Genomic DNA, 11,936 nt, shown 5'->3' on the forward strand with positions numbered 1-11,936 from the left:
CCGGCCAACTCCTCTGGCCAATGATTTCCCCCTTTGCCGATTTCTACTATTTATTCAGCCTGCAAAGGAGTCTGGTAGAGACTAGTACCTCTGGTGTGTTAGGGGATGGGCGTAGACTAATGTTGGTGTATTTATGTTTGTGGTTGGTGGGGAAACTAGGTTTTGAGAGTGTCTCAAGTTCACGGTTCAAACAATTCTGTACTACAGTAGAAACACATATTTTCATGGTGTCATGATCTGGCGTTATGGCTAATAACAACACAAAAACTTTCAAAAATAAAACCACGATGAAACTAAAAACTAAAAAAAAATAAAAAATTCATTTACCACCCTGCTGGTCCCATGTCCTTGGCACGTTCCCGACCCCTCTTCGCTTCACGCAGAAGCTCCTCCACAGCAAGCCTGGACAAAAAGATAAGGAAAATATCTCAAAAGAAGATTGGAAATTTTGCTGCAGTACCATAACATGCTGTCAGGAGTCCACATACAGCATACATACACACTCACACATACACACACTCAAACACACCCTCGCACACACACACACAAAAATGTACATGCATACATACACACTCAAACACACACATACACACACATGCACATGCACACACACAACACTCACGCACATACACACAGACACGCACATGCACACACACATGTACACACGCACACACATACAAACACACATACCCCACACACACACATGATTTACCATTACTAAAATAACGCGATAGACTTGAGCTTGTAATGACTCACTTCTCCAAGTCACCTTCATTCATCTTCGGTGGATTTTGAACCTAGAATAACGGAAATAAAAGAAGGAGAAAGATAGATAAATGTCAAAACGCCCTGACTGTAGGCTTTGTTTCTTTCCGACTTGTAGGACGTATCCATTTCTTTTAAATGGGTAAATAATTTTTCAAAAGTTCAAAATATCGACGGATACAAAGGTTATAAACGCATACTATTTTGTATTCGTTCAAACTTAACTGTTAAAAAGGTTCAAAATAATCCCAAGGTATACCTAAACGACAGTAATCATGTTAAAAAAATATGTATTGTTTTCCGAAGATGCGTAATCACCCCCCAGAAGATAGTGGAATTTACCACAAATGACATCACAAACGCAGGCGCCGTGAACTTTGACCTTGTTTGAAATTCAGAAGTTTTCGGGCGGCTCCTGGGACGGTAAGGCCAGAGCGTTTGTCCGCCTTAGATCCACTTTCTCGTGCCTTTCCTTACACCAACGGATGTTTTCTTCTCTAAACAGGTATGTAGACACTTTCTTTGTCTTTCTGAGAAAAGGTCCGTCATTCTAATTGTTGTTTGATGGTTTAAAAGTAGGTCGTAGCCATAGTTTCACACTGGTTGAATTTTGCACGGAAGTGCTGTGTTTTGATTTTGGGTTCCCATGGGTCGATTTTGTTAAATTTTAACACGGCCTTTTACGAGGTCGTTTTTTTTTTTTTGCCGTACGTGCCCGGTTGGAAATAAACAAAGAAAGTAGTACAGTGGGCTAACGTTATAGTTATAATCTGTTTTTAAGATACTGATAGGTATTAGTCGACTGTCTTTCTCGACTTTCAGTTTAACGTTTCATGTCTTTAAAGTTTTGGGTCTTGTCGTCTAGTTTCCACGTTCGCCACTGCAAATGTACACACGTACCAGCCGCACAGGCTATTATTACGGTGATATGTAGCTGGGTTTAGCGGCCTTTCGTGTCGGAACAGCGCTCTCGGGGCGGCGGAAGTCTGGTTAGTGTTACATCGGAACATGGTCTCGCCTCTGTGAACATCTGTCCCACGGAAATCAAACCCAGCCGAGCGCTGGCCTGTACCTAACCTGTACCAGGCTTCGGGATAGCCTCTATAGCATGCCAAAAACTGGGGGTTTGTGGGGTCTTCAGTAGGGTCTTTGGGAGCTTTGATGAGCTATTTTCTGATTGCATATTGACAACATAGCTTAGCCGGCCTGGTTGAATTACCCCCGTTCTTTGAACTTTTAGAACTGGGCTAAATTATAAGAAAACAGCTGAAGACCACCAAACCCCCAGTTCGGAGGTTAGCATCGGGATTCGGGAGGTGGTGGGAAAGAGTACAAATTGGCATATAGAGAAAGATAACATGCCGGGGGAGCTTGTCTGCTAGAGAATACAGTCTGTCCCGTCGACTGTACTTTATTCTTTCCAGGAGACCAACTCCCCTGGCATGTTATCTCTATATATTTTGGCCAAATTTCTACTTTTTCACCGCCTCCCGAAGCCTGGTAGAGGCTAGGTCTGAGCCACCGACTTCCGACCTCCGCCTCCCATGTAAATCTCTCCCCTAAGCAGATAAAATGTCGGAAGATCCTGTGCCCCTGGTTCTGTGACCCTCCCGCTGCAGGGATAGACTTTCATCTCTTCGTGTCGTTTGTAAGTGGGCGAAATCTTTTTCCGGACGAAAGCATCTCGGGGTGAACGCCCCTGTACGTTGTTTTTAGCAACGCTGGAATCTAGTTTCAGCAAAAAGTACTACAGAAAACCTGCCTGTTTAAAACGCTGATGTTCTTGCTAATAGGGTGTACATAATTTTGGCCATTTCTTGATGCACTAGCATGTTGAATCCCCATGGGAAGCTAGCATAAATAAGCCTCCTCGCAGTTCCGACTGGGCTTGTGTTACTACAGTAGTAAGTGGCTGATAAAGAAAACAAACATACCGAGCATTTTTCGGAAGGACAATTCTTTGATCATGACAACAATGTAGGCTTACTTAACTCTTGAGCCATTCAGAATTTAAGCTGGTTCAACTGCTTAGGTGCAACACTGACTCAGAATTTCCAGAAAAGAAGTTTTTACAGAGGAAGGCTCTAATTACAGACCCCATGGGGCAGCAGTAGCTGTTAAAACCATCTGTTGAACATCAGTCCTGCAGTGTCCATGGGGAACAGGGGAATACTGTAAATCATGAAATCTTGGCAGTGTTTGTATTTTACAGTAGAATGAAGAGGTATGTTTTTAGATGATTGTTGATGGTAGTAGAGCAGTATTACAAGGGAGATATAATGGCAATGTCATTTCTTAGTTTAGAGGTTGCCACAAGAACCCAGGGGAAAATAAAATCACTAGGAAAGTTTTGCTATTTACAGTAACTACTCCTCCTGTACACTTCATCCCTGTGCTGTAATGAGTTGGGAATTGGAGGAACCAGACCTGTCATTCATTCATCAGTGTCTCCTCAGTCCCACTCCTGTTTACACTTTGCTACAAGGACTGCCCCTTCAAGCAGATCTTTGGTTGCTACAAGACAGTATCAAATTGGCCAGGCAGTATCCATTCCCCACTGCCTGGCCAATTTGGTACTGCTTTGTAGCCACCAAAAGTTCTGCTTGGAGATACGGAAGGAGTCTGTAAGTTGTAACCTTCCTACATGGAATATCTACATTTTCTGCACTTTTTCCCCCTCAAGCATGGTACTGAAGAATTGTTTTGGGTGGCTGAGCTGTTGGTTTGTGTACGGTTTCTATTGGGACAGAGTAGGTTGACAGCATATGGGTGGGAGAGTGATTGACAGGCAGAATGGCAGGAGATCCAAGGTCTCAGAATCTGTAACAGTTACAATATTATACTGTTCTGCTAACCAAAATATTATAGAGGATTGATCCTGTAATGGCTTGTGGTTGCACTAAATGGATCTATCATGATCTCACAAGTGTTGGTAATGGTACGACTGACTTATACAGTCGTAGCAGTCTCCAATGTCACAGTTCTGGAACACCATGCATACCTCATTCAATTATAAACACTTTGTATACATTATTCAGACACGATCCAGCTTGAAGGTCCAGGGTCAGCGGTAATCTGTGGGATCTCAGGGCAAGAAATCCCAGGGGATCTAAGTGGTAACTTGAGCTGCTGAATTAAGTATCAAAAGAAAACATGGCCATTTATGTAAACAGGCTTTACTTGCTGTGAATGAGTACATGCATTTGTACATGATGTAGAACATCTATAACAGCCTTGTAAAGCCAAAAGTTCATCTGATGTTGGAAAGCTAAAAAAACTGCAAGACAATAACATAAATGTATCGATAAATATTTGAATTACTGTATATTTCAGTTCAAGTATCTCCATATCGTTTAGTATGGGCAGTTACTTGCCATATCAACCTCTTTGAGCATGGTATATGTTTGTTTATCTGACTTTAAAAAGGCAACCATTTACTCATTTAGACAGCCCTTTGTGACAAAGTGTGCTTTTTAGCACCAGTATAAAGTAATAACCATATTTTGTAGCAGAGTTGGATACTGTGTAGCAGATTTGGCTAGCAACACCTCCCATGTTGCAAAATTCCAGCCTCATGTACCCCAGCTGGACACATTCCGTGTCTGATCCTCGGTCAAAACAATCCAGACACAACCCTGCAGACTATCCCCGGTATGTGGGGAACGTGGGGAGGACAGAGGGATATGGACTGGGTGTATACATGATATAGTACTATATACATGTATGTTGCCTGGTTATGTATAGTATTGGTATATGCATAGATGATATGGTACTTCTAGTATGTATGTATCTGGTATCTAGTCTACACACTATAAAAGAAAGCTCACTCAACCCAAGTACAGAAGTCAAAACTGCCCACTTATGGGATAGAGAAAATCTGGTTAATGCAGTAATTATGTACTAGTGACTATAGACTGGATTCTTATTGCTTGTGTCAATGGGAAGAAACTAGAGGACCTCAGGTTGTTGTCACTTGTAGTGATACAGGGATGGGGTTTTGTGCGCGTGAAAAATTTGCGCGCGCGTGAAAAATCTGCGCGTGAAAATATGCAAAGTAGGCAATTCCCAGGGGGTCTTGGACATTTCACATTTATTTGGGAATCTTAATTCTATCTTTATCTTTCACACGCAAATTTTAACCTTTTTTGCGCGTGAAAACTTCACATTTGAACAAGTCCCTTGGGATTTGCACATCCATCCTTAATTTCCCATTTTCAATAGTAATTTTCAAATGTTGAGTTTTCACGCGCAAAAAAGTTTGAAATTTGCGCGTGAAAGAATATGCTTGAGAAAAAAAGGTGAAATTAAGCTTACAGAATGGAAAAAGCCTCAAGTTTTTACATTTTATGGTATAAAACTTTGCACTTGTAACTTTTCCTTGAATTTTTGACATATTTAAAGATCTTTCAATGTTCAGGTCTCATGTGAGGATATGCAAATTCAACTATTCCCAAGAGATATGCAAATTAAGCTATTCCCTAGGGAAGGGACCATCAAATCAGGAAATGTTTTTAAAAATCAAGAAAAGTCATATCATGGGTCACACTTATCTGCCTACACATGGTATTTACTTGAACTTGTTGAAGCGAGAACTTGCATTTCATAAACTCAAGTATCATGTCACATTGCCCAGTCACTTTCCACTAAAATCCAGGAAGAATCTTCATTGGTATAGAAATAATCTTCACTTGGATACAATTTAAGCACACAGCAATTTGATGAATGTGTTGAATTCATTAACCATACTTGACAATGAATGTACCAAAAGAAATTTCATTTAATTGAATAATTATGTCATCTACAATGTAGGGCATTATTCCATGTAAGGACATTATATTATGAGTAGAGTAGAGTAGATCTTTCGTTCTTGTGTCCTTGTTCCATGGGAATAAGATGTCAGGATTTCTTTGACAGTGTTCTAGACCAAATTTCCCGGTCATCACTGACAAAAATTTTGCCTACTCCACCATCTTTGAGTCAGTCTGCTTTGAGTGGAGTGGGCAAAATGAAGAATAATGAAACTCTTGTGTAATTTTGCACCAAACGAGATAGTCTACCAGCAAAAATTTGACCCTCAAAATACACAGGAGAAGCATTTCAAAGGCCAAGATTTAAAAAATCTCTAGGGTATGATCAGGCACACTACAATGATGATATTATGTTGACAAGAAAAAATTTCAGACTGGCCCCTATGATGTCGAGGAATGCAGAAATTTCATGGGGGATTATGGCCATATGGATTTTGCACTNGCCTACTCCACCATCTTTGAGTCAGTCTGCTTTGAGTGGAGTGGGCAAAATGAAGAATAATGAAACTCTTGTGTAATTTTGCACCAAACGAGATAGTCTACCAGCAAAATTTGACCCTCAAAATACACAGGAGAAGCATTTCAAAGGCCAAGATTTAAAAAATCTCTAGGGTATGATCAGGCACACTACAATGATGATATTATGTTGACAAGAAAAAATTTCAGACTGGCCCCTATGATGTCGAGGAATGCAGAAATTTCATGGGGGATTATGGCCATATGGATTTTGCACTGGTTTGGGAAGAATCTAGTAATTTGAGTAGTAAGTGGAACTAATGTCATCCAGAAAGTGGTTACATGACAAGTCTAGAGGCTTTCTAGCCTGGATGCCAGACCCAAAGCACACTGGACACAAAATATCTCAGTGTGCTCAGGCTCACTGAGATATTTGTGTCCAGTGTGCTATGGGTCTGGAACCCAGGCTAGAGGCTTTCAATCTTCAAGCAAAATACAAATAAATTAAAAAAGAAATCATTGTCACTATTTTTCTCTTTCAAAAACGTGTAAGTAAGAGAATTTAAGCTAGAGCTTTGATTATACCTATTCATGAGCCTGTTCATGATAGAGGGTCTGCATGGGGGGGTCCTGCCAACGGTTAACGGTAAATTCAGCAGGGCCGATAACGCTTAACGGAAAATTCAGAACGGTCGGCAACGATAACGGTAAATTGACAGGCTTTTTTTTCGAGCTGCACTGGATTTGTTATCTCGCTTTGTGAGAAAAGGTGATCACTGACAAAATAACGTATACCTTACATGTAATGAAGCACGCATTAAAGGTACATGTCTGTGTTCCCTGCGTTTCCCACCTTCCCTGGTCCCCGAGTGCGTCCACAAATAAAGGGGAGTCCGAGTCGACCTCGGCCAAGGCTCTACGTACCCAGCTTGCCTTTTTTTCGTCCGCCCAGTTTTACCGATGGATTTGGAGAAGAGATCAAAAGCTTGCAATCTAAGGGGGTCCGGGGGGGGGATGCTCCCCCGGGAAATTTAGGATTTTTAAGCCTTCAAAAACGCAATTTCCCGCATTTTTAGAAGCAAATCATGGTGTTGAGAGTGTTTGTCGGTCCTTCAATCTGATGTTTTCATATTTTTACTCAAGATTTTCCCAAAGAGACCGAGCGGAGAAGCGCAAGTCGAGCTTCAAAGGCGCAAGCAATGTAGGAGGGTCTTGGGGCATTCTCCCCCGGGAAATTTTGTATTTTTAAACCTTCAATGACGCATTTTCCTGCACTTTGAAAGGCAAAATTAGGCTAACGAAGAATTATTCATTAACGCTTAACGCTGAATTTAGGATGACAAATAACGTTTAACGTTGAATTAAAACGACCAATAACGCTTCACGATGAATATACAGATAACGCTTAACGTTGAATTAGAGCGGGCCGGCAACGATTAACGGTAAATTAAAATAGCCCATAACGGTTAACGAAAAAGGGCATGCAGGCCCTCATGATACCATAAAGTCTGTAAACTGAAGACTATTTCAGTATTTGTGCCCATACCTTGTTTTTCATGAAGTTAGTATGGGTACTCTGTAACTTGTGTAAGGTTGAACCACTCACACTGGGATAAGGATGTAGCCAAGAGCCCTTCCCCACCTATCTACATTTACCAGTGCTATGGGGGAGTTGTAGCCTGGGTGCCAAACCCAAAAAATTAGCACAGTATGACTCACTTTTTAAGTATCTCAGTGAGCGTGCTAAGAATTATGATATAAGAATTTTTTGTCCCATATATCCACTCCCAGAGTGGATAATGTGTATGGATATGAAGATTTTTTGTCCCTTATGATACCCGGTATGGATATAAAGTTTTTTTGTACATACAAATTTTTGTCCCTTACTGACACTCCCGGTGTGGGTTATGTATACATATTTTGTGTTTATTGATTTCTACTGTCTCAGACTGATGTGAGAATTCCCGAGCCTCTTGAGCGCACCTTCCCGTAATGTATGCAGCCAAACTTTGCCACTCTGTAGACATGGGAACTTTTTCCGGGAACTTGCGGTTTTCAGTTTCAACCGTTTTGCTTAGTCACCTTGCTCAGCTCGACGTGGGTGCAAAACTCCTCCAGCGCTGCCCTGAATTCTGTCCATGTTGAAAATTTGTCCCTAAACTTCAGGCACGACGCGGCAGCCATGTCAGCTTTGGTGGGAGATATTGATGTATATTATTAGCGGGAAATCCCTGTTTGTGCTCTGATTGACTGTTGTTCTGGTCATTGTGTTTTCGAACTTTGGGGGGGAGGGGGAGGTGGGATTTTCATGTTGTTTTGTGATTGTCAGCCTTTTTGACATCCACCGAGATAAACTTGAGGCCCAAGGTTTAAACTTGAAGCCCCTGCAGCTCCAAACACACCAAAACCCAAGTTAGCTAGTATTGGTATACAAATTTTTTGTCCCTTAGGCCACACCGACTTTATGGATTTTATGGATGACATCCAGTGAAGACCCCCAACTAGTGCTCGCGGCCAATAAAATAAAAATCCGGCCAAAATTAAAAATGCTACTAAAAACAGGAATACAATTACAAAGGCAAAGTTGGTATATATATTGTGAATTTGCGGCAGAACATAGCAACATATGCGACAGGCCGGCACATGCTGGCTCTTTGTGGAATTTATGAATCGACACCGTATGTGTGTACTGAGGTCTTGAGTCGTGGAGCTTCGGTAGCCTGGATGCCATCCTCCAGAGTTACCACCGGCTTCATATTGTCGCTTGTGAGCAAGCTACCATGGACTACCCAGGCCTTAAGAGCTGAGGCTAGAGCCTCGGATGACATTTTTTTGTTTTGAGAAGTCAAAAATCAATGCGCGCACGGGTGTCATCCATAAAATTAAGGCGGTGTGGCCTTATATCCACATCAGGATACACCAATGTCAAATAATAAACCACGGAGTCATAAATTTTGACAAGCCTCTCCTCATCTCTTAGCTACAATGATTTTCAATGTGATTTTCAATAGCTGATAGACAACAGTCAGACATTTTGAGTTACTTTCACCAGATTCAGGATCTAATGATATATACAATATTTATATATATTCCTATTATATAATATTATTATATACTTTTTGTTATACTTTTGTCGTCAAAATCTATTTTGTCCCACTTTGAGTCTTGCCAATGTCTAAAACTCTAATAATCTAAAGTCTGACTGTGTTATTGCTGTCCTTGTTTAGTGTCTAATATCTGGCTAGATGCAGTCTCTGTTGGTGCTGGTTTATGCTTGGTTCAGTTCAGCTTGTCTCTCTTCAGGAGAGCCTGTGTACTGAGGTACAATTATCTGCTTGTTCTGGCCTTACAGGTCATGAGGGGGACACTGGAAAATGAGCCCACTGGATAAGCTACCGTGAAATTTTTGTGTTGCAACTTAATTATTCCCATGCATGTTGACAACTAGCCTGGGTTCCAAATCCATAGCACACCAGACACAAACTGAGATACTTTGTGCAGTGTGTTCGGGTTTGGAACCCAGGCTAGTTGTCAACACAACTTCATATAACATTGTGTGCATAATCTCTGATTGTCCATCCGATAAAGGGCTCAAAATACTTTTTCCTGTATTATATGTTATAAGGTGAGGTGAGGTGAGAATGTTACCTGCACTGGGTCCATATGTGAAAACAGTCAATGCAGCAAATAAAAATCCGCATACATGTACGATTTACATGTACATTATTGTTATAATCTATGAACTGTTCAACAGTACATGGACAAGTGCAGGTTATAATCAGAAATACATGTACTTGGAGTATGAAGGGTCATCTAAAGGTCACTTTTGTAACTTGTAAGTAAGTGATACAGCGTGAAATCTAAATCTCCTAACACTGTTCATATACATTAAACAAACACAAGCAAGCTGTCCCTAAACTTCCCACAAAATCGAATTGTTACTAAGTCCTTAAGATAATTTTCTTTATTTGTACCCGCATTTTAGTTAGTTTAGTAGTAGTTCTCATAATAGTTATGGTAGGTGCCTGCCCTGACTTGCCCTGAGAGTTTCAGGTCACTGGAGTAAACTGATACATCTTCCGTGAAATCTCAATTTGCTGAAACAACACACAGAGCAATGGAGACAATTTTTTGTAAAGTCTTGTACATTTTGTTTAGCCTGGTACTTGCTACATAAGAGTGAATTGAATTGAAACTATATATTTTTGGGAATCTGAGATCATGCTGAATTTGACTGACACAAAGTAGTAGTAGTATTTATGTTATGACCCCCTGACACTCCTCCATGCTCGACCTCTATGAAAAGCGGCTGAAATAGCGGCCGATTAGAGCATGTAACACAGTTACAGATCGAGTTGAAATAAAGGCTCAAACAAACAAACAAACAAAGACGAGACTATATACATGTAACAGATCTATAAACTGTAGATGAAGATATTCCACCAAAGGTATCTCAAAATATTTACTCCGAAATTAGATCAAGCATGATCATGTAAAATAAATCTTTAAAAAATTCTCCGTCATTTCTTGACCATAGAGTTGTCAAATGTACAACTGAAGTACAATGTTTGTAACTGAGATGAGAATAAGTGTCCTGTGGCACAGTGAGTGTGACCGTAATACAGACATGAAAGAAAATGTATCGGTTCAGTATAAATATAACTAACTTCAGTATTCACTATTCATTTATTCTGAAGTATGGGTATATGATTATAAAGAGTTTCTTGGCTTGACTTCACCATCATAAGAGGCTGAAAGAAACAGGCAATTTGACACAGCTACCACAGGTACTCTTCCTGAGAAAACATTCAAGTTATAACTCCCAAGGGATTTTAAAACTTTTTGAAGTTTGAAACTTCAGAGGTTAAAACATGATATGAAATTGAATTAAGCATCATAGTTATCTATCCTAGAGTACAGAACCTTTTTGTGGTCAGCTTTGAGTGATTTTCAAATGTTCAGTTTTCACGCGCAAAAAAGGTTGAAATATGCGCGTGAAAGAACCAGTGCTTGAAATTAAAACATCTGAAATTTAAGTTATATCTAACATATATTGTCTCATCTTACAATACAATACAAAACCTTATACTAGGAAAAATCTCTTGTATTTGTGACAACTTTGAGTGGATTTCAAATGATTAAATTTTGCAAAGTACTGTAACCTATTCCCTGGGGACCTACAGAATCAGTAGTTTTTAAAGCAAAGACCACAGCTAACAGATGGAAAATTATATCATGGGATCACTTTTTCCTCTCGTTAAATTTTGTACTATACATTTTCTGACATATTTCAGGAAATTAATTTTTCACGCGCAAATTTTTCACGCGCGCGCAAATTTTTCACGCGCAGAAAACCCGTTCCGTGATACATGCTTGACTTTATCTCTGAGTTATCTGATGAGTTTTTCATTCCATGACCCTACCCCCCATTTCTCAGAACTGTAGCCCTGATATACGTACAGGTATATCTGGTCTAACTTCTGCCAGAGGGCAGAAATTGGATGCGATAAGTGGTAATCTTCTATACTTACTGGTAGAGCTGTGTACCTAAACAAATTTTAGGTACAGGTACAGGTACAGGTACACAGGTTTAGGTACAGGTCCGGACCTGAACCTGTACCTGAACAATTCGACCAATTTATATGCTCTTCTGAACTCCTTCAATAACAAAAAAACATTAATAAACTTGATAGTTAAGGTTTATTCTTTGTTTATGGCGAATGCTCAGATGAAATATAGGCAAAACTAAAGATGTTTTTGTTTTCATGAACACACTGTCCTTACACAGGGACCGATTTGAGGTCACAAATAGGTGTGAAATTGTTTAGGTACAGTACCGGTACTGAGGAATTAGGTATTTTGGACCTGTACCTAATCAATTTTTCCGGTACAGTATCGGTACTGCGT

General features: G+C 40.2%; 1 protein-coding gene across 1 annotated transcript in view; it reads right to left on the bottom strand.

Annotated features, from left to right (window-relative positions):
* Positions 1–943, bottom strand: part of LOC109487217 — a 1,608-nt gene extending 665 nt beyond the window's left edge. The window contains exons 1-2 of the mRNA XM_019791202.1: positions 757–943; positions 328–402 (exon numbers count right to left, since the gene is read on the bottom strand). Of these exons, the coding sequence (XP_019646761.1) occupies positions 328–402; positions 757–779 (98 nt within the window). The 5' untranslated portion in view covers positions 780–943. The remainder of the gene's footprint in view (positions 1–327; positions 403–756) is intronic.
* Positions 944–11,936: the final 10,993 nt, after the last annotated feature.

Source organism: Branchiostoma belcheri, unplaced genomic scaffold (assembly GCF_001625305.1).
Source record: "Branchiostoma belcheri isolate BF01 breed outbred unplaced genomic scaffold, Haploidv18h27 scaffold87, whole genome shotgun sequence".
Classification (NCBI taxonomy): domain Eukaryota; kingdom Metazoa; phylum Chordata; class Leptocardii; order Amphioxiformes; family Branchiostomatidae; genus Branchiostoma; species Branchiostoma belcheri.